The 24,114-nt window shown below is 35.2% G+C and overlaps 1 protein-coding gene across 3 annotated transcripts in view; it reads left to right on the plus strand.

Annotated features, from left to right (window-relative positions):
- The first annotated feature begins 6,299 nt into the window (after positions 1 to 6,299).
- Positions 6,300 to 24,114, plus strand: part of jub (LIM domain-containing protein jub) — a 79,638-nt gene continuing 61,823 nt past the window's right edge. The window contains exons 1-2 of one of the 3 annotated variants that reach the window (XM_089098401.1): positions 6,300 to 6,492; positions 21,927 to 22,795. In XM_089098401.1, coding sequence (XP_088954527.1) covers positions 21,944 to 22,795 — 852 coding nt within the window. In that variant the 5' untranslated portion in view covers positions 6,300 to 6,492; positions 21,927 to 21,943. Of the gene's footprint in view, positions 6,493 to 10,105; positions 10,229 to 21,926; positions 22,796 to 24,114 lie in introns of those variants that run through there. The other 2 variants (XM_089098400.1, XM_089098402.1) reach the window with 2 other exon arrangements.

Here is a 24,114-nt window from a genome sequence, read left to right on the forward strand (position 1 = left end):
CACAGGTATCATACACATATGTTTTTTCATCATACACAAGTGTTTTTTCTTCAATGACCATTTTTCCTAGCATTAAGTGCTATTATTAAGTTAATGTAGTGTTTCATTTAAATGTTTTAATAGGATTGCTGATCAAAGTTTATGTTGTTTGTGCCTTTCATTTATGTTATTTTTTCTGTGTTCATGGCCGTATATTTGGCTTTAAAATACACTTATATATGTATCTATCTAATGTGCAGAATAACTGTACCAAACACAATTTCCATGCAGACCCGCTATAATTTACCCCCCCGCCACTAAAGTGAAAATCTATAGCACAAATTTGCTTCTAAAGTAGCGAAGAAACTAGCAAAAAAACGGTGTGTTCTCGAATTTTCCACAGCGTAAACTTGAGTGAGTGGTTCATAATACACAAGTACCAAAATTCCTTCCTCCTACGGAAATTAAGAAAATAAAACTCGAATAAAATTCTCAAATTTGGATTCCCCTTACGGAAATTAAAAAAAAAAATGAAACTCAAATAAAATTATCAAATTTGGTAAGCCTTATTTTCCACGGGGGGTATTTTCCGGGAGGATGTTTGCCCGGGGGGATTTTCAACGGGGGTTATTTTCCCTGGTGGGGGGGGGGGTATTTCCCAGGGGGATGTTCCGGGGGGTAAACGCCGGCCACCTTTGTCAAGGTACTTTCTCCGTAGTAATTGAAAATCAAGTATTTTGCAATAGGCATCAAGACATGGCTAATTGTAAAAAAAAAACAAGACAGATAGTCCGAGTAATTGAGAGGCAAAACAGAAAAGAGAAAAGAATGAAAAGATTAGATACAACTTACCTTTCTCTTTCAGAACTTAGTTTATTCACAGAAAAACAGAGGAATAATTATAAAAAAAAGATTTTAGCTCAAAAACTTTTTTTTACTGGTTATATATTTTGTGATAAAGATCAATTAGGCCCTGCGTTTTTTTTTCAGGCTGAAAAGTTAGACTTCTTGATCAATGTGTAAATTTTACGCTCGTTTCTGCGGCTGAAAAAAAAGCTTTAAAAAAATTAAAACTTTACTTTTATGCATTAGCGGGAATGTAATTTCGGTACTCTTTATAGTAGTACTTTTGAGACAAGTATTTAAAACACTTATCTAAAATAAACAACAATTGCTTTTAGAAGAAGGAATCTCTAGGTGGACTTCAAAAAATTCTGCTTTTAATCAAAATTACCAATAGCTTTTCACTTGACAATGTTGCTTGAATGTTTTTGCTTGACTAGACTCGCCTTTTTTTCAGGCTTTATTTTAATCATAAAGTTATCCTGTAAATAATGTGTTACAACTGTACTAAAAATTTCTATGCGATAATAAACCAAAGATATTTTATGTCTTCGGGTTGTGGTTGTTGCTAGTATACACCAGCCTATCATAGGCAGCGCGCTAGCGCTGCCTAAGTAAAGAACGATGTGGGCACAATGTGTTTTTCTCCACCCGGGCTCTTTGTATCGAAGGAATTGTCATAGAAACATCGAAAAGGGCTCATTCGAATGGACATTGGAGTAGCTACTGCGCTTTTTAATAGTCAAAAGTGATTGGAGGGCAACTAGGCCCCCCTCACACGCCCATTATTCCCCCAAACACATCCAATCAAAATTTTGAGATAGCCATTTTGTTCAGCGTAGTTGATTTCCAGATAGAAAATATGTTTTTTAGGAGGACGCTCCCCCACACCGCTCAGGGCAAGGGTTTTAAGTTATGCTCTGGGGGCATAAAGGTTTTTACAGAAGGCGCTGTCGTAGAAACTTCAAAACAGGTTCATTCGATTCAAAATTCAAAGAGCTAGTACCCTTTTTAATAGTCAAAAGTAATTGGAGGGCAATTAGCCCCCCCCCCACCCCTATCATTCCCCCACACACATCCAATCAAAATTTTTAGATAGCCATTTTGTTCAGCGTAGTTGATTTCCACATAGATAATATATTAGGAGGACACTCCCTCACAACCCTCAGGACAAGGGTTTTAAGTTACGCCCTGGGGGCATATAAGGTTTATTATAGAAGGCGTTGTCGTAGAAACTTTAAAACAGGCTCATTCGATTGGAAATTCAAAGGGCTAGTACCCTTTTTAATAGTCAAAAGTGATTGGAGGGCAACTAGCCCCCCCCACCCCCATCATTCCCTTAAACACATCCAATCAAGATTTTGAGATAGCTGTTTTGTTCAGCGTAAATGATTTCCAGATAGAAAATATGTTTTTGAGGAGGACACTCCCCCACAACCCTCAGGGCAAGGGTTTTAAGTTATGCCCTGGGGGCATATAAGGTTTTTATAGAAGGCGTTGTCGTGGAAACTTCAAAACAGGCTCATTCGATTGGAAATTCAAAGGGCTTGTGCCCTTTTTAATAGTCGAAAGTAATCGGAGGGCAACTAGCCCCCCCCCCTCCACGCCCATCATTCCCCCAAACACATCCAATCAAAATTTTGAGATAGCCACTTTGTTCAGAGTAGCTGATTTTCAGATAGAAAACATGTTTTTGAGGAGGACACTCCCCCACAACCCTCAGGGGAAGTGTTTTAAGTTATGTCCTTGGGGCATATAAGGTTTTTATAGAAGGCGTTGTCGTAGAAACTTCAAAACAGGCTCCTTCGATTGGAAATTCAAAGGGCTAGTCCCCTTTTTAATAGTCGAAAGTGATTGGAGGGCAACTAGACCCCCCCCCAACGCCCATTATTCCCCCAAAAACATCCAATAAAAATTTTGAGATAGCGATTTTTTTAAGCGTAGTTGATTTCCAAATAGAAAATATGTTTTTGAGGAGGACACTCCCCCACAACCCTCAGGGCAAGGGTTTTAAGTTATGCCCTGGGAGTATTCAAGGTTTTTATAGAAGGCGTTGTCGTAAAAACTTCAAAAAAGGCTCATTCGATTGGAAATTCAAAGGGCTAGTACCCTTTCTAATAATCGAAAGTGATTGGAGGGCAACTAGTCCCCCCCACGCCCTTCATTCGCCCAAACACATCCAATCAAAATTTTGAGATAACTATTTTGTTCAGCGTAGTTGATTTCCAGATAGAAAACTTATTTTTCAGGAGGACACTCCCCCACAACCCTCAGGGCAAGGATTATAAGTTATCCCCTTGGGGCATATAAGGTTTTTATTGAAATCTTTGTTGTAGAAACTTCAAAAGAGCTCATTCGATTTGAAATTCAAAGAACTAGTACCCTTTTTAATAGTCGGCAGTGATTTGAGGGCAACTAACCCCCCTCTCACGCCTACCTTTTCCGCAAAAATATACAATAAAAATTTTTAGATAGCCATTTTATTCAACGTAGTTGAAAGTCTTGGAAATTGGGTCTTTAAGGATGACAACCCCTCCTCCCACAGCCCTCTGGTCAAGGGGTGTACGTTATGCCCTGGGGGCATATAAAGTTTTCATTGTAAGAGTTGTCGTAGAAACTTCAAAAAGGCTCAGCCAACTGAAAATCGAAAGGGCTAGCGCCTTTTTTAATAGTTAAAAGGGATTGAAGAGTGACTAACGCCCCTTTTCCGCCCATCCATTTCCATAACACGTCCAATTAAAATTTTGAAATATCCATTTTCTTCATTCTGGAAATTTTGTCTTATAGGATGATAACCCCCTCAGAGCACTATAGGAAAGGGCTTCCAGTTATCACCTCGGGGCATATAAAGTTCTTATTGAAATCGTGGATGTTGAAACTTCAAAAGAGCTTATTCAATTGGATATGGACAATGCGTGCTCCTTTTTTAATAGTCGAATGTGGGTGGAGCCTGACTAATGCCCCTCTCATTTTTATAATTTCCCAAGGCACATCCAATCAAAATTTTGAGGTACCCATTTTGTTCAGCGTAAATGACCGTTCTGGAAGTTAGGTTTTTTAGGATGATGACCCCCTCAGAGCCCTCGGTGCAAGGGTTGTAAGTTATGCCCTGGGGCATATAAGGTTTATATAGAAAGTTGTTGTATATGATTTATAGAATAGATTTTAATCTTCCTCAAATCCAATTTTTATTTACAAGATATTCTACCTATTCATGAGGTAGAAACTTTGCGAGTCGCTGGCTGGACGTTGGTCATATTCATTATTCATCAAGAGAAGTAGAAATCTGATAAAAACGAAATGACTGTGGCATTTCAGAATCCTTGCAGAATAGTTTAAATATCTAAGAGCTATGTTTTTCTAACAGAATTAATAATCAAAATTAGTATTATTTTTATTCCTCAAAAATTACTGTATACAAAACTTCGAATACCGTATCACAGAATTCATCATTTATCTTTGAATATTAGTGCGTAAAAAAGAAACTCCTTCAGGCACACTTCAGAAGTATATTAGAACTGCGGTATGTTTCTATAGTTATCGTAAATGAAAATTAACTTATCCACTCTCTGTGGACTGAGGCCATTTGTTTTCTAAGTCACTATCAGTCCTACCACCAAAAATAGTCTTTCTGCGGTCTAACTAGTCGCAGGAATAGACAATAACTTGCTGGCAAGTGCGGCAACGTAGGAAATTTCATCGCGATTGTCTCTTTGGAACAGAAGTTACTGTCACCATCTTCTTTGGTTTCTTCCTATCATAGGCAGCGCGCTGGCGCTGCCTAAATAAAAAACGATGTGGGCACAATGTGTTTTTTTTCTCCATACCCGGGCACTTCGTATCGAAGGAATCGTCGCAGAAACTTCAAAAAGGGCTCATTCGGTTGGAAATTGGAGTGGCTAGTGCACTTTTTAATAGTCGAAAGTGATTGGAGGGCAACTAACCCCCCTCTCACGTCCACCTTTTCCCCAAACACATAAAAAAATATATATACACTGAAAAAAATGAATATACACTAAAAAAAAACATTTTTACTTTTATAAGTTTAATAGATCAAATAATTTTAACATTTTGCTTACTAAATATCAGTATATGTATATTAAACTGACAATGCACATTTATTTGTATTTTTTGAGTAAAGTGCAAATTTTGTTCTGGCCTTGGGAAGGCATAGGGGTTTTGCACCCAACTTATGTTAATTTCTGCTCGTTTTGAGTTTGACTCGGTTATTTATTGTAATTTATGTGCGTTTTAGGTTTCATTTATTTATCGATGCTGATTTGTGGTAGTTTCACGCTTGGTACATTATTTGATTTTATTTTTGCTCATTTTTTTTTGTTTAATGGAGTTCTTTACTTTTCTTTGAAAAACTTATTTTGCGGAAAAAGTTTTTTAAATTAATCTTTAGGAATAAGCTATATTAAGTTCTAGAACTTAATAAAAAGAGTTAACCATTGTCTAACCATTATGACGCATAAACCTGCAGCTAAAAATAGATGAAATTTGGTGGATCACGCGAAACTGTTGTTTTTCCATGAAAGCGGAGCAGGGTAAACCAAGAGTAAGCAAGCAAGATAAACGTAAAATTAGATTAGGGGAAAAACTTTGTCTGAATTTAGCACAAAAGAACTATTTTATCACTATTTCATCATGATTGATGCTGTAGCCCGTGCTTCAATTTGTAGCACTTTCGGGATACAATTTTTTCTTTTTGTCATGGATGAAATGATGTGGATTTTTAAAAAAAGGCAGAGGAATGAACAAAAAGTGGGGATCGCATTTTTCCGTACTTGTTTCGAAAGATTTGTGCAAGTTTTAATTTAGCCAGGGCAACCTTTTTACCGTGTTTTTTTCGAAAGATTGGTGCTTAGTTCGAAATAACAAGGCACAAAAAATTGACCTAAAACTAATACAACTACAATTAGCGGGCTATGCGCATGTCGCGGCGCAAGCATGCGCCGCGACAGGTTTGAGCGCCGCAACTTGCGAATTTTTTTTTTACTATAACACTGAAATTTGTTGTGAAACATAAATTTGGGCAATATAAGCATTTCAGGAACTGACTATGATAGCCGTCTTGGTTTTCAAAGGCTCATGGTTCGTTTACACATTGCGGAAATCCGTCCGTTTCTGTTCGAACTATGGCTAAAATAACACTGCATTTTAAGAAAAAGATTTCAAATTATTTCAGCAGCATGACCTTTGTTCTTACCCTCTTCTGAAAGCTGTTGAGCAATAGAGCCAAATGACACCGTTTTTCTTAGTTTTCTTATAGCCTGGGTGTCCAGGATCATAGAAACCGGGTGAAGCCTTGAAACAAAGTTATAAGGTCGTGCTGTTTTTGATAATCGATACTTATGATTGTATTCATTTAAAAATCTTGCCAATATTCCTTCCTGATTTGACCAAAACGTTGCGGAAAGCTAGAGATTTTTTCTAGCACAAAAACGGACGGAATTTCCGCACGGATTGCTAAATCCGCATGAATTTCCGGAATGTGTAAACGAACCATCAGTCGTATTTTGGCGTGATCTTCAAAGGCTGCGGCGTATTCGTTGTTTTACCATCTGGCGACACTGACTATTCATTTGAAATCAGGAACAAACAGAAGAAAAATCTGAAACCATAGGCGGATAGCTAAAAAAAAGTAGCAGGATATAGGATAAGCAAGTATCTATGATTGTTTTGAAGTAGTTTTCAAAATTTTCAAGGTTATAGGCTACTGAAAATGTTCGGGAAATATTTACCAAATCATATTAGCCTATTGACTTACAAATGAAGTAGGCTAAACATACTACTCGATGCCTTTTTTTATGCTCTTTCCAAATATAGGCTAATAATCATTTTTGTTGGAAATGAATTTTACCCCCACCTCTATTTGTACCAATTCAGGGTAGGCCTACATATTTGCACATTAGGGGGGTAAGGGTAAATTTTATTTCTGATGTAAATGAGAGGTAAGATTAAACTTCCCTTTCCCAATAATGTGCAAATATATGCCCTGAATTGGTATATATAGGGTTGAGGGCTAAAATTCATTTCCAAAAAAAATGATTAGCCTAGGCTGTTATATTTGTAAAGAGCATAAAAAAGGCATTGAGTGGTATATTCATTTTATTCATAAGTCAATAATATGATTTGGTAAATATTTACCAAATGTTCTTCTAGTCTTGAAAAATACCCTTTATTTTCTTGATCAGGCTAATTCTGGTAAATATTTACCAAATCATATTAGGCTATTGAGTTTGGAATAAAGTGAATACACCATTTTATGCCTTTTTTATGCTGATTAAGAATATAATAATCATTTCTATTGGAAATGAATTTCAGCCCCCCCCCAAACCCAACCTAACCCCCACCACCATATGTGCAAATAGGCTAGGCTATATATCCTGAATTGACCTAGCCTATATAGGGGGGGGGGGGGGCTAACATTAATTTCAAATAGAAATGATTGTTATATTTGTAATCAGCATAAAAAAAGGCACTGAGTGGTAGCCTATATTCACTTTAGCCTAGTTGTTACTCAATAATATGATTTGGTAAATATTTACCCTAATTCACAGCTCAAGTCTAGTTGACAAACATGCAGTACATCTGAACATTTTGTTCAAATGTAGGCCTACTAAGTGCTTCCCTTTGGTGGTGCCTAGGTAATTTTTGTTGTTGTTCATATTATTGACTTATGAATAAAGTAAACATGCCACTCAATGCATTTTTTATGCTCTTTCCAAATATAATAATCATTTTGTCAGAAAAGAATTTTACCCTTACCCCTATATATACCAATTCAGGGTATATATTTGCACATTAGGGGGGGGGGGGGGGGTAAATTTTATTCTGATGTAAATGACAGGTAAGTTTAAACTTTAAACCCCCCCCCCATCCCCCTACTAATGTGCAAATATATAGCATACCCTGAATCAGTATATATAGGCTAGGGGTGGGGGTACAATACATTTCCAACAAAAATGATTTTTATATTTGGAAAGAGCATAAAAAAGGCATCAAGTAGTATGTTTATTTTATTCATAAGTCAATATGAACAACAAAAATTTACTGGTGCCTATTCACAAAAATAAGGGGTAAATTTTTACTTGTATCATTTATCAATGTGGAATGCTTCACTTTAGGCCTACCTCCCATCTCTCCCTAATATAACTTAATGGTTTGTATGCTAGACTTGAAATTCTCTGTCCATGAGGATAGAGGTTTGAGTCCTTGCATTGCTGGTTATTTGGTTTAGAACAGGGGTTGGTGTTGTGACTGTAGGCTAAGCTCAGCCAGAGTTGACCCAGCTCTAAATAGGCACCTAGAGAAATCTGGGGAAGGTAAAAAGGAAGGGTGAGTGAAAGCAAAAGATAGCTGCCCCCCCTCCTTAGTACTTCCTGGCTAAAGGACTATGAAACACGAGGTCAGCACTGCCATTAGTGACTTTATGTCCAATGCTGTATTCTTTTTTTCTTAATAGACAAATAGGTAGACTAAATTATATAGGTAATTATAAAAGGTAAATTATAACATATGTATTCTTTGTATTTTAAATAGTACAACTCTCTTCTTCCTGTTGCTTGTATAGGTTATTATTTGTCATTAAATGAATAATAACAACAGAGTAGCACTTAGAAATACAATTATATATAATTCAGGTTGTATATCTGTCCATTGGGGGAGGTGTAAGGTAAAATAGTCTACATTTAGAAATGATAAAAGCAAGTATTTTAGAATTCTTGAAGTATAATTGAGAATTTTATTGAGTTTCATTCTGGAAATTTGAAGTCCTAAACTGATGTCATTTCTATTATCAGCTATTCATGGTTCCTTCCATTTTTGTCCATATTTTTAAAGTATTCTTTAAAAATGGCCTATATTTATGCAACTGTTCACATTATTTCACTGTGATATGATGCTAAAGACTAGGAAAAAAAAAAATTAAATTCCCTTGAACAAACAAATTCAATGATTCAATCAATTATTTGTCTTTGTGATGTCACATATTTGTTACTTTCCCCCAAATATAGCTGTTTATAGGGAAGGATTGTCCCTGTTCTCATGCAGTTTATTCAGAGCGTATAGTTGATTGGTGGCTCTAGTTGTAGATGAATGATAGATAGAACAATCCTGCAACTATTGAGTGACAGAGTTAAATAGAAAATTAAATGAAAAATAAAAATTAACAAACCCAATAACAAGACATACAGAGGAAAATATATCAACAAACAAACTTGAATACTGTATATGATTATCTGATGCTTAGTCAATAACGTTTGTGTAAAAGTCCCTGCCATGTCTAGCTGTAACAAACGTTTTCTGTGAAAGCAAAGGATAGCAGCCCCAATTTTTATTTTTATTTGATTCAGTTAAATAAAAATAATGGATATATCTGGCCTCATTTTGAGTCACTATTGAGTGACACAGAGTTAAATAGAAAATTAAATGAAAAATAAAAATTAACAAACCCAATAACAAGACATACAGAGGAAAATATATCAACAAACAAACTTGAATACTGTATATGATTATCTGATGCTTAGTCAATAACGTTTGTGTAAAAGTCCCTGTCATCTCTAGGTGTAACAAACGTTTTCTGTGAAAGCAAAGGATAGCAGCCCCAATTTTTATTTTTATTTGATTCAGTTAAATAAAAATAATGGATATATCTGGCCTCATTTTGAGTCACTATTGAGTGACACAGAGTTAAATAGAAAATTAAATGAAAAATAAAAATTAACAAACCCAATAACAAGACATACAGAGGAAAATATATCAACAAACAAACTTGAATACCGTATATGATTATCTGATGCTTAGTCAATGACGTTTTTGTAAAAGTCCCTGTCATCTCTAGGTGTAACAAACGTTTTCTGTGAAAGCAAAGGATAGCAGCCCCAATTTTTATTTTGATTTGATTCAGTTAAATAAAAATAATGGATATATCTGGCCTCATTTTGAGTCATTAGGGAGGTAATTTTGATGCACTAGTGACAATTAGGCTTATACTTGTAAATAGGGTTGATTAGAGTTTAATGTAATTAATTTATTAATATAGTGTTTTCCCAGAGTCCTGGAGAAAGGACTGGAAATCATGCAATGCCTCTAAATGAAAGGTTTGATGTAGCATTGATGGCTCTTTTCTACAAGTGCATGAATACACCTCCCTTAGAAGAGCCCTCTTGTATGGTCCCCCCCTTTGTCCAACCAACAAGGCAGATGCAAAGGCACACAGCTTGGTCCAGTTATCTAAAGGAGGGCATGCCAAAAACCAAGCACATGAGGAGAGCTTCATCCAGCATTGACTTTCTATCTGGAACAATCTTCCTGGAGATGTTATTCCTGCAAATCTCTCTGTTGGCTCCTTCAAAAGAGGGTTCAACAGACTTTTGAAACCTTGAGGTTTTAAAACAAGGTAATTGAGTAGCAGCATATCAGATTCCTTTAAATACCTGGTGCTGTGAATATAGGAATAAAAAAAATCATACATGATTTATCAGAGACAATAGTATAGTGTTGCCCATGATAAAGAGCCACAAGCTTCAATTATATTATTATTTGTTATTTGTCTTTCCTAGAGCCACTTCATATGGAAGGGGTGGAAATATACACTTCAAAGGGGTCTCAGTTGATTAATGAGGCTTATATGAATAAAACTTTTGTTACAGCTAGAGATGGTAGGGGCTTTTACAAAAATGTTATTGCCTAAGCATTGGATAATCATATATTTGAGTTTGTTTATTGTCCTTTAGCAGAGCCCATAGAACAGAATGTTACTAGTATTTTTCAAAATCTAGGAGGGATTTTTTTTTAATAAAAACTATAAAAAAAGATAATTTTCAAAATGTAGAAAGACAGTGCCCCCCCCCCCCTCATTGACCCCCCTACTACCTAGGTAAGTGCATCCCCCCTTAATGGGTCATGATACAGTGCCAAGCAGTATCTCAAGTTTGCTGAATTTTTTTTTTTTTTTTTTGAAATTTGGTACCTGACATTGCTATATTTAATGATTAGATAGTTAGGAAGCTTTTTCATGTACGCTTCAAACATAACAATGAAATGGGGGTTTACAAGATCAACCATCACCATAAACTTAATTTCATATAGTTTACCTTCATTTCTTTTAAGCTATAACAAGTAATGATATCCTCGTTTATTCTTTAAGTTATATTTGCATCTTTTCTAAAAATAAGCAAAAATTAATTCAAAGGAAAACAAAGTTTTCTGATTCAAACATTTTCAAGATCATTTTGATGGACAAGTAAAGGAAAATCCTTCTTAGAATCAAAATGTTTAAAACAGGCGTTCACATTTTCTTTTCTTACTCAAATGTTATTTTTTAAGTATTCTTTTTTTAATTTTCAAGGCAACCCAAGAGTGACTGCTCTTTTTTTGTGAAAAAGTTTTGCTTAATATCTGCCTTTTATATACTGTAGGCAAGGCCCTTTTCATTATTTGAGCCAAGGATAGTCAAACTCTATTGTGAATTTGTTTTTATTCAAATCTGGTAATTTCTACTGCTAGAAGCAGTAGAAAAGCAGGGAAAAGCAGTAGTGTCAATTCACAAAAACCAAGGGGGGATGTATTTCAATATTTATGGGATATTTTCTGTGAAAACACCAGAAAGGCATTTTTCATTGCAAACACCTCCCAAAAAGGTATTTTTCAAAATATAAGGTGTGAGGGCTCAGACCCCCTGCCCTTCAAACCCAAATTTGGGATGTAGATCTGTTCCTGTAAGTATTACTTGCCTGGATCAATAACTTTATCCATGTTTGTGAGAAATCAGTATTCTGGAGGGGGGGGGGGTTGTAAGTAGCTATTGTAGGACATTTCCTTAACATAGGAAAATTTAGGCCCAACACCATGTTGAGAAGTTTTACCACAAATAAGTTTAGATCCAGTTTCCCCTCCCAATTCTCTTAAAAGGACAGCATATATCATTTTTGCTTCACTGAAAACTAAATAAACAGCTAGAAATACAAGTGAATTGGTAAATTAATTCTCTATGCATCTAAAAGGAATTAATATATAAGTAAGAAAACATAGATGGGAATTTGTTACATTCTCAATTCATAACACTGAATTGGCTGTTGCAAATATATACTAGTACTTGTATTAGAAAACAGAATTCCTGGAAGTTATGTTGAAAAATGAAAACTGCATTAAAAAAAGGACATTTAGTTTTCAGTTAAGTGTAAAGAACACTCTTACCTTTTCTGTTGTTCAAGGGTCAGCATTATCACCCTTCTTTATGCTAGTTAGTATTTGTTTTTAGTTACTTTTGCTGTTTATTATTATTTCTGCTTGTTTTAGATTTCTCTTTCTATTTGTATTAATTTTTGTTTGTTTTATGCTTGACAGCTCCTGTAAACTTATTCTGCTTGCGTTAAGTTATATTTGCTGCTTATTTTTCATGCAAGGACTGTTTTTTTTAAATTAAATTTTTTAAGTTTTAGAGTTTTGTATAGGCCTATTTTAATGATAGTAATGTTGGTTAATGCGTTTTATTCATAATAGCAGGTAACTTTAATTAGTAGTGTAATTTTGACAATAATAGTTGGGTTAGGAATGACCATACAATGATTCGACTTTATAGTGCAATACTAGCCTCAGATTTGTAATCAAAGATCTCATTAATTCTCAAATACCCACTTAGATGAAGTCAAACACTTTTTGTGAAATAAGTACTCATTGTTTTGTGATTTTAAACTTCTATACAATGCTGTAATATTAGCCACTGATTTATAATCAACAAGCTCAGAAACCCTGAAATACCAAGTTAGGTGTAAAAGAAGTCCAATTCCTGAAATATTTACAGGTCTTTTTTAATTTGGGAACACCACTCTGTAAAATTAATGCTTTTTGATTGTTACTATTTAATCAAACTAATCCAACAGTGGTCATGAATCCAAAGAGCTCAAACTTGCTTATAAGAGCCAAGCTGGGGTTGAAAGGGGTGTTGCTGCAGTAAATGATGAGCAGCCCAAGATTCCTCCAATTAAGACCCTACAATTTTATGCTTAAAATGTCTCACATGACTAAAAAAAATGTAATATGTCTACCATTTGCTTTAAACAAAGTGGGAAATATGTATGGGATGTGTTTTGAGTTTGCACTTTTACATGGCAATATTAGGCTCAAGTTATTAATCAGCTTGATCAGGAATCCTTAAATACCCTACTGCCTTTGGTGGAAATTCAATGTCATTTGCAAAGTATGTCTACTCAATGTTTTTGATGTATTTGTTGCATAATTAGCCTAAAAAACCTGAATGACCATTTTTGGGGAAAATCTAAATCAGAAGGAGAGAGAGAGAAAGAGGAAGAGGTGTCAGAAGGGACACAGGCCAAGCAGCACAACTATATACTGTTCAATCATACATAATGATAATCCTTGTGTGAGTCTGATTCCTATAAGGTGAAACTTGTCTGCCTTTCTATTATCTATAGAGTTTCTGTTTCATATTTGTTATTTGTATGAGTTAGGACCCTCACCCTTGGAGTTGCCCTTGTTATATCATCCCCAGAGATACATTTTCAGGCCTTTGGCTGTTTAATTAAAATGGCTCTTTAATTTTAATCTGATGCTATGTAGGACATTCAATTTGGCCAGGCTGCATAGGGTATTGAGGGGCAGCAGGTTGTCCTCTGATCAGTTTTGGACCTATGGCCCTAGAACTTCTAGGTTACAAAGAAATAGGGCTTCTCCCAAGTTCCTACTATCAACCATTCTTCATTATGAGGCAATGAACAAACAAGAAAAAACACAGTACAGATATTACTCTTTACTAAGTCAGTGCTAGTGATTTTAATTTTGATTGTTGAAGGTAAAATACTCTTCAATGCCCCATCAATAACCTTCTATAGAAATCAGTTCTTGTGTTTGTTGTATTGAGTTTTGTTTTAATGGGATTGTTTACTATAAAAATGTTTTTTAATTTAATCTTGAAAATTCAACTTTAATCTTTCATGCAAAATACCAGATTTTGCCATTTTCTGCTTTTTGAAGTTTTAATTTTCAAAGAACGAAATTATTAACACAGGAAGTTAGTAATCCTAACAATTGGCCTGATGAGGATAGACTTATTATAAAACCAAGGCTTCAAAGCCTTTTATTGGCCATGGCCTCTTAGTGGCATCAGGGTGGACCTTTCACAGCTTTCCCTAATTAAAATTAGGCCTGCAAACAGCAGTGCATGGTGACCTTGAAGAGTGACACAGAGAGGTGATCTGAGTATGGGACATATTATTGTGATGGACTTTGATTAACAGATAATTCTTTTAGGCTTTATTTTGTTTTGACGTTTTTTTTTTTGGCTAAATAACCTCTTGCTAGCTATGTTGTCTATTATAGACAGCATACCCATCATGGTAGAACATTTGCTGGCATGAATATATAATCAGGGAGGTAATAGAATAGAGATTGCTTTTGCAGGCTGTCAACTTTTGTTGATAGAAGATCATCAAGTGTGGAAACCATATAGTTAGCAAGATGGGCCCAGGATTGCACGCAGCCTCTGCTCAACGTGATGTCCTTGGGACTTTTTGCTTTCTTGTTCACTTATGTGGGATTAAGAACAAGTATTAGTCCCTAACCTATACTAGTAGAACCCAATGCTTTCCTTCAGACTGTAATAATTTCAATGATCTAAATAATATCTAAATTGCAACTTTAATTTTGCAACATTAAAACAACTATTGTAGTGCCAATATGACTGACAAATTTAGATGTCTCAAACTGGAATTGTTAGGAGTTCCAGAAGCTCATCCACCAGGGCTAGAAAACATAACATTAGGTGATATTGAATTTATTCATTCTGGTATGAAGGATGTATGCGAGAAAAAACGGGGGTAGTGTCAGCCAGTGGGAAAATCTAAATAAAAAATAAGCAAATATTTTGACAAGGATCTCTGCCAAGTCATCTTCAGGGCTCAGAAAAAAAAATAAAAAACAAAACCTAACCTTTTGAAGTAAACAATATTAAAAAATTCAAAAAACATTTTCTTCAGTCCAATTTAAGACAACCTGTCCTCATATTTAATGAAAATCAAGTTTGCAGGCAAGCTAAATCTATTTCTTGGCAAAGGATTTTTGGGCAATCCAATTGTTTAATCGTCTTTCATTTATTCTGGTTGGGTTTGATTCAGTATTGTTTATCTTCTTGTGAAGTTTACTTCAAAAGGTTAGATTTTGTTTTCATTTTTTATTTTGTCTGAGCACTGAAGACAACTTGGCAGAGGTCCTTGTTAAAATATCTGCTTATTTTTGGTTTAAACTTTCCACTGGCTGACACTACCCTCGTTTTTCTTGCATATTTGATTTTCTTTTTTGGTTATTGTTTTTCTTGTTCTTTGCTTCATATGTCAATCTGGTGTGGTCTTAGAATGTATTTATGGGGCACATTGACTAGGAGTACAGCTCATGACGAATAAGGAAGTTTCTAGGATTGGGAAGGTACTACTAACAGAATCCTAGTTGCTCATTCTACTGGCATGACCAAATTTACAAGATAGTCATTATGATTTATCTCCTATAGAGCTAGTTGATACAGAAAGTACTGAATCATATAAATTTTAGATACAGTTATAGGAACAAATCGACAGGATTCCTGATACAAATATTGTATTTTTATTTGGGGATTTTATTGTCCAGGCTGGTAAAAATAGGTATGGAGTACATCCTGGACTAGTTAAAGTTAGTTTAGGAAAAGAAAATAGCAATGGTTATAGACCACATCAATTTTGTAGCTGTCAGAATCTAGCTATAACCAATGCAGTGTTTTGTTACAAAATGGGTCAAAAGTTAACATGACACTCTCATGATAGTCAAGGTAGCCAGCCTTATTGATTATGTTATTATAAATCAAAGAATGGCAGAATCAAAACAAGACACTAGGGTACTACACGCAACTTCTGGAGGTGATTAATGATTTTCATTTGATGGCTGATAATGGTATTCTGTTTGATTGTATTATATTGACTTTTCCAAAGCATTTGAAAAAATTTCCATCCCACTTCTGATTAAGAAATGTCAACTATAGGGTATCAGCCTGCGAACTGAAGCATGGATAATGGATTATCTTACAAATAGAACCCAAGAGGTTGCAGTAGGCGATGCTTTGTCATCACCTATGTCTGTCATAAGTGGAATTCTGCAAGGCAGTTGTCTTGCACCATTACTTTTTTGCCTTTTTATCAATGATTTGCTGCATGTTCTTAAAAATTCGACCTTAAAAATGTTTGTGGATGATGTGAAAGTTTACAGGTCAGTCATGAATGAACATGACATTTCTATACTTCAAGAGGATTTGGATGCTCTGCATTAGTGTGGTGTTTCGTGAACTCTATGTTCATTAACTAAATCAAGTGCAATGCTGCGCACTATTTGCATAGACTCCATAAACATTACCATTACTTTGTTGATGGTACACCAATTTCAAGTGTGGAGTATGTTTGAGACCTTGGGGTTTGCTTTGATTCAAGTCTTAAATTTGATAAACATGCATTGGATATCACCCATAGGGCAAATTACCAGTTATTACATCTAAAGTGTATATTATCTATTTTTAATCTTTGTTCATTGGTTCCACCTTATGTATCTGCTGTACGTCCAATACTTGAGTATTTGTCATCAGTATGGTATTCTCTTAATAAGAGAGATAAAGAAAGAGTTGAGAAAGTGCAACATAGGGCCACAAAACTCATACCTTACTTGAGACATCTACCAAATCACCAGACAATGCAAAGATTCAGTAGCCTAGTTTTCAGTTCTGACATGATAGAGCTGACCTAATAAATAAATTCTGCATTGTTAGGAACATTGATGATACCACCCCAACTCACTTCTTCACTTTTACAGAATACAGTAGTACCTGTCAACACCAAGACAAAAAATACCCACCATATCCTCAGAAAAGATTAGGCCAAAACTCTTTATCTAGCCAAGTGTGGAAGACTTGAACGCACTTCCATCAAAAACAGTTGCGACTATCATTGTCCAGTCTTTCAGAAGTAGTTTAACCTCTAAGGATTTCCATACTAGGTCTTATCACGATCCATACAAAGAATATTTTTATTTTTGTGTTAGTTGTTTTTGTGACCTCTATGTTTTCAAAGAGTGTGTTATTTTCATTGAGTTGTATGTTAGTATTATGTTGTCATAGAGTGTGTTTCAGCACTGTCATAAATTGTTATAATGGTTAGTGCAACAAGCTTGGTAAAGCTTACCACCTTTTAGAATTAATAAATAAATATAAGAGTGTGGTTATTGATGTTTAAAAGTAGAGACCGCGTCGGGTCTACAGTTAATCTAAAGTTGAAATTTAGAAAGGGTGACTACCTTCAAGGAGGTCACAACGTTGGTAGACTCCAGGATTAGAATCTGATAGAAACTTTCCAAGAACAGTTGAATATGTAAATGTAGAGTTAAAACTTTCTCAATTTGAAACTCTGTTTTAAATTTTAAACTCTATTTTGACAAGGATGAGACCTCCTCCGAAGCTTTTTGGTCTGGTATATCAACTGCTTGCTCTTATACTCAGGCCTAATGGGGTCTGATAGTTCATTCATTTTCCAAGTATGTGTCAAAATATGCAAATTTGGTCAACGCGTGTTTTCCCCTCCTAAGACTACATAATCCTTCTTTTTAAACTTTATTTACATCACCCCTTAGTCTAGTAAGCATGGTCAGACGCTGTGCAATTTCCATTCCTACCAAAACTAAGCTAGCACCATATTTTTCATAAGTTTTTCAGCACCATATTTGAAAAAATTGTTTATCATACATTTCATTCATCTTTTATAATAAATATTTTATTTACCACGCATAATCAGATGAATCACAAAATAATGGTCACTGGCATGCAAAAGAATCCAAAGCTGCCAGTAACAGAACTCGATAAAATTAAAAAAGGTGCCAACACTTTAGTAGCACATCTTGTGTTTTGACAGCTCTGCTTTGAACAAAGTATTTTTGTATGTAAAATTTGTAGAACAGTTACAAATGTAACTTAGTATAGCTTGCAGTTACAAATATCAATAGTTTCAATAGGTAGGAATATCAAATCTAACAACAGACTATCTCAGCTTTAAGCGTTTGTTGCCAAATCTGCTGTTAATCTGCTAGGTACTGGCTGGGAAGAATAAAAAATATACCACTTTAAGTAAATTTGGATTACTTAAATTGCCAATTACCAACAGACTATCTCAGCTTTAAGCGTTTGTTGCCAAATCTGCTGTTAATCTACTAGGTACTGTCAGGGAAGAATGAAAAATATACCACTTTAAGTAAATTTGGATTACTTAAATTGCCAATTACCAACAGACTATCTCAGCTTTAAGCGTTTGTTGCCAAATCTGCTGTTAATCTACTAGGTACTGTCAGGGAAGAATGAAAAATATACCACTTTAAGTAAATTTGGATTACTGAAATTGCCAATTACCAACAGACTACCTCTGCTTTAAGCATTTGTTGCCAAATCTGCTGTTAATCTGCTAGGTTCTGGTTGGAAAGAATGAAATATATACCAATTTAAGTAAATTTGGATGAGTTTTGTCTTAAAATTGCCAGTAATTTGTCAGCATAAAGTATTTTCTGACAAAATCTGCCGAAAAATTTCACTAAGCCATGAAAACTGCCGAGTAATATGGTTACTAGGTTACCCCACTTTTTGCACGCCTGAATGGTCTTATAACCACTTCATGCCTTCTTTTGGCTAAATACAAAAGGGAGGTTTTTGTCATTTAACCATCAAAATAAGTATAAAAAAAGCAAAGAGATATTACTCTCCTATAGTTCCATGTTCAAAAGTGTGCTTCAGTTTTATTCATTAGTTGGTGGAGTCTATTTTTGTAAGTCTATCACACTATGCTTATAGAGTATATCTGAACATTTCTGAATCCTGATTGGTTCTACCACATGAAATTTTAAGCCAATAGGAAGAACAGAAAGTTTTTTCCTGATTGCTGAATCCTGATTGGTTCTGCTCGGCGAAATTTTAAGCCAGTAGGAAGAACAGAAAGTTTTTTTCCTGATTGTTGAATCCTGATTGGTTCTACCATGTGAAATTCTAAGCCAGTAGGAAGAACAGAAAGTTTTTTTTAGCCTAAAAGATTTTTTACAAGTAGTTCGTCTGCTTTTCTTTTGGCACATTGATTAGCTGACTGCTGACCATGGTTTTGACTATTTTACTCTAAGCCTAGTGGTTTGTAATCTGAATAGACCATGGGTTGTTAAAGAATCAAATACTTAGCATGGAAATGTTTTTCAAATAAGAGGTTCTAATCAAATGTGCATGCACATTTAAATACAAATAAAAACAAAAAGAAAACTTTGACCAGTCAACAAACATTAATCAATCAGGTAAGTAAATATTGCGTATGGAACGAGAACTTGTTCTAGATCCTGAGAGATGTTTTGCACAGTACAATAATTTCAATCCTTTAAAATTAGCCTACAATATTTCTTAATACCACACTTTTTGGGGAAAATGGGTATGCTGTTAATGAGATGAATGATGGATAAACCCAGCCTCGTGCATTAATATACTATGGGTCAGGACCAATACTTATTGTTGAAACACAGCTTTAAAATATCAGAGTTTTTTTTTGTCTTCAATGGAAAATGATTAAGACTTATTGGTGACAAATTTAGGCACATTATATGGTAGGCTACTGTTTTTTGAAAATTTTTCATTTTGCTGGAGTAGGCTAGATGTTAGTTGTAATTTTTTTTAGTTGATTTTTTTTTCTCTTATGGGTCACTTTACCTGAACTACGTATAAAGCAAATTAGATGGTTATTAGATGTTAATTAATGGTAATTAGGTGGTAATTAGGTGTTATTGTCAAAAATATGGTTAAGAAACTGCAATAGCAAGAAACACTCCATTCTTTGTAGAGATTAAATAAAAAAACAAGTTTTTTTTCAACTGAAAGTAAGAAGCAACATTAAACCTTAAAACGAACAGAAATCATTACCAATATGAGGGGGGTTGCCTCCTCCTCAATACCTCTCTCTTTACGTTAAAGTTTTTTTTTAGAACTTTTAAAAAAGCTTATTAAACTAATGAAAGGTGCCTTGTGTTTCAAGAGTCATTGTTAAACAATCGGAACAAAAGGTCACACTTTAACGTTCAGAGCGAGGTATTGATTAGAGGACAACCTCCCTCATATACTTAATAAGTTCTGTTGGTTTTAAGTTTTAGTGTTGCTCCTTACTTCCAGTTGAAAAATGCTTGTTTTTTTATTTAAGTTTTCATAGTTTTTCTAAATAATGCCGGGAAATTCAGCTCCTCTTTATGGAAAATCTCTTTTTCCACAAAAAACTCCTTTGTGGAAAGGACTCCCACGTAACCCCTCCCAGAAAATCTCCCCAAAATATCTGTATACTTCCCAATAGCCAATATTATATGTAAACTATGGGGAAAGTTCATAGCTTCTACCCCTTCCCCTGGGGGTAGTGGGGGTCAACTCATCCTCAAAGACATAGTTATCAGATATTTCGACTGCGCTGAATAAAATGGCTGTCTCAAGATTTTGATCGGAAGATGGGGGGAAAAATGGGCGTAGGAGGTGAGTTAGCTGCCCTCCAACGTTTTTGTTCACTTATAAAGGGCACTAGAACTTTTAATTTCGGATCAAACGAGCCCCCTCCCGATCTTCTAGGATAACTGGTTCGATGCGATCACCCCTGGGAAAAAAAATGTGCATCCATGATCTTGCTTGTGGCAAAAAATGCAAAATTCCATATTTTTGTATATAGGAGATTGAAACCTCTACAGTAAGGTTCTGTGATATGCTGAATCTGATGGTATGATTTTCACTAAAATCACTTGATGTTTTGGGGATCTTTACCCCCTTTGTTAAAAATTGGGCAAATTTTCTCAGGCTCGTAACTTTTGATGGGTAACATTAAACTTGATAAATTTTATGTAGGCTATTGTGAACAAGCATCGAAATTTGATTCTTTTAGTGTATCCTTTGTTACCAAGACTGTGTTTCTTAGAACTTCAGTTACTATTGAGCTGCATTGCTCCTTACTTACAGTTTGCTACCACGAACTGTTTGATCAAGAGCAGTATATGTGTTTAGGTAGGCCTACACAAATACTGTTTTTCTATTTCCTACTACTTTTATTATTACTACGAGTGGACAACAAAACTGAGTTGAGGATCAGGCCAAAAAAAAAATTCGTTACCTCTTCTTTTGGAAAAATGGAAAAATTTAGCCCTCAATAGCCATTGTGCTGTTGGTACCCCCTTGTGCTTGGTATTCTAAGATTGAGCTTCCCTATTTGCTTCTCCAGTTTTTAAAGGAGTTTTCCTTGGGTAGCCTCAACGTATCCACCACTGTTTTTCCTCTTCTTGAGAACCTCACCCGGAAGCTTCAAACCAGCTTAGGCGGGTAACACTCAATCCTCAAAGGAGAGGAGAGAATTACCAACTCCTTGTCATCCACGGGTAACAATGGTTTCTTTATCCTCAGAACAGGCACTAGCAAGAGCACCTCTGATTGGACTTCAAGGGATTTTTTCTTGTGCTGTGGTTAGAGCTTCATATGTCTAGTATGACTAACCCCTGTTTGGGCATGTTCTTGGTAGCCGTTATTTGCTTTAATTCATTCAATCTTGGCATCATGTTCCACTAAATGCCATTCTTCAAGGTCAGGCACTTGGCAGGACGGCTACTACCAGGAAAGTAACTAAAATTCAGAATTGTTGGCCCTTTTTTGTGCCTACTACTGTCAGTCGTACCACGAAAAGGTACCATCAAATTGTTGGAAGAAAAAAAGAGGCAATCTAAAGGGAAATTTTGAAATAACTATTAGATTTATTTGGGAGGGGCCCTCGCCTGCTTACGCGCCTGACCCCACATTTAACCCTATTTGCAGGTTTTGTTAATTTTTGGAAGATGGTGCCAATTGTTTCTATATAAAAGTTAGGGATATTTTAGTGTTTCTGATTTCATTTTTATTTGTCTTAAAATATGAAAGCCACTAAAACCTCTCATCTTTTAGAGAGAGAAAAAAAAAAATCAATTCTGATTATTCAATTTTTAGATGGAGTGGAAACCTGAAAAGACTTCAACAGAAACTTAAACTTTTTTTCTTTTAGGCTTCTGGTAATTCCTGATGAAGGGTATACACGAACAACATGCACAACAAGGACACCAGCTTAGCTCTTATCAACAAGTTTATAACCAAAAATCAACTGCTTATGGTATGCCAAGTAGCCAGTTCAGAGCATCGCAAAATTATGTAATAAAACAGAATCCACTTGCTTATGAGCAGCTTGTCAACACCAACTCTTTATCTAGTCTAAGAGAAAGTTTGTCGAGACTGAGTCATAGCTCTCAAGAGTCTGTTCGCTCATCGCCAAGAGGGAGTGTCACTGGCTACTCGCTGGATTTCGCAAATGTCAGAGCAGAACCACAAGCTCCTACAAGTCACAAAAGTCCTATAGGAAAACCTGAATCTCCTATTTATGAGAATCTCAATGTCCTTGAATCTCAGTTGAGAAATATGAGCATACGAAATGAAATGGCTCCTCCCCCACCATACCCTGGTGTGCAAAAAATGGTCAATGAATATGTCAATAGTGCTGATATGCGTTTAAGACAGGTAGCTGAAATTCCCGAAAAGTACTTACATCCGTCACTAAATGATACAGCTCATAGGCACTGCTCAAGCTTGCAATCTCCTAAATTTTATAGTATTTCTAACTCTGGGTCTTCATCAAGTGGTTTGAATCTTGAAGCTCATTCCCCAGTTTGCCAGAAAAAAGTATTTCAAAGCTCAAATGTTATGATGCCAAATACAAATAGCACTATCAATTCCCAAATTTCTAGAGTGTCACCAAGCTATTCAAGTCTGGCTCAGCCAAAGTCTCAAAATCTAACGACTAGTCCAATGAAGGATGACCGACGGCCAGGAAGTCAAAATAGAGGTCTTTTACCAGTTCAAGTCACACCACCTAAGTCAAGTGTAAGTTTGAATGTGCGGCACGTTATAAATTGTCTTTTTGTTGTTTTAACTAGCATAGTTGTTTATCCTAATTAACTTTTATTGTTATTAACAATTTAATCCGGGTTGCAGCGGTAGCTAGTAACCTAGTAAGAGACGATCATGTCCCATAGTAAAAAATAAAATAGCCCATAACTCCTTAAAATAGAGTCAGATCAGAAAACGAAGTACATTATTAGAATCGCTTTGGGCGAAATCCCTATAAAAGAAACTTACAGTCTTTTGGCTTGAACATAAACGAAAATGTATCTTCTTGAAAAATAAATTAAGTAGTTTAAACTGAGATATTTTGCATTAACGGCATCTTTTTTTCATTGTTTTTTCTCCTCAGCTAGATGGGCATTTGGAAACCGTAGAGATCTTTTTAATGTCTCATTTGAAAGGAAATTGATGTAGCCTATATATCTTCCATAAATAACAGTAAATAATTATAAAAACAATTATAATAAAGAGCGAACTCTTGCCTATACTAACATATATAGGCAATCTAACCAATATTACATAATTAATGTTAATGCTTGAGCTGCACCATTGTCATATTTGCCAATAAAAATGCCAAGTTTCATAGAGGACATGGTCTTACATCTTCTTCATATGAAAAGCACCCGGAATGCTGAACGAACTTTTTTTTGGCTTCCAACAGCACATTTTCACAGTCATAATACATTGCACATAATTTAACATTCAAATACATTTCAAGACATTCCATATTTTAGCGTCAGACGAAATTAAATGAGAAGAAATTGGTTTAAAAAAGATCTTGTCTCAACACTGGTATGTTCACATATTAGTTTCCACATTCCCAATATGTTCCCATATTAGTTCCATTCTCCACTGATACTGAGCCTTTGTATTAGCTGTCAAATTCCTGTTACAGATAGAAAACTAATGTTCCTACCTTTCATCTACCTTATAACTTCCAAAAAGTATTCCATCTACCTTCTACCTTCTAAAAGTATGCCTTGGTTCTTGACTCTGATTGGTCAGTCACAAATCTTATTCTTGAAAGTGAAACAATGTTTAATTTGAAGAGTTACTAATAGCATACGTAATTGACGCTGTAACCTTGCGGAATTTCGATTTTATCAACAATTATGAATATAATGTAGCCTGGGTATAAACTTAAAAAACATTTAATCTCAGTTGTATGCTGTGGGATAAGAAGTTTCAATGAGAGATCTAACAAACATGTATTTTAAAAAATTTACGTTGAAATGTTAGAACTGGCTTTTTCTGGTTCAATGCATATTTTAGTTATGTTTGTTTAGTTTGTTTGTTTA

Source organism: Artemia sp. Qi Xiang Cuo, chromosome 12 (assembly GCF_049724085.1).
Source record: "Artemia sp. Qi Xiang Cuo chromosome 12, ASM4972408v1, whole genome shotgun sequence".
NCBI lineage: Eukaryota > Metazoa > Arthropoda > Branchiopoda > Anostraca > Artemiidae > Artemia > Artemia sp. Qi Xiang Cuo.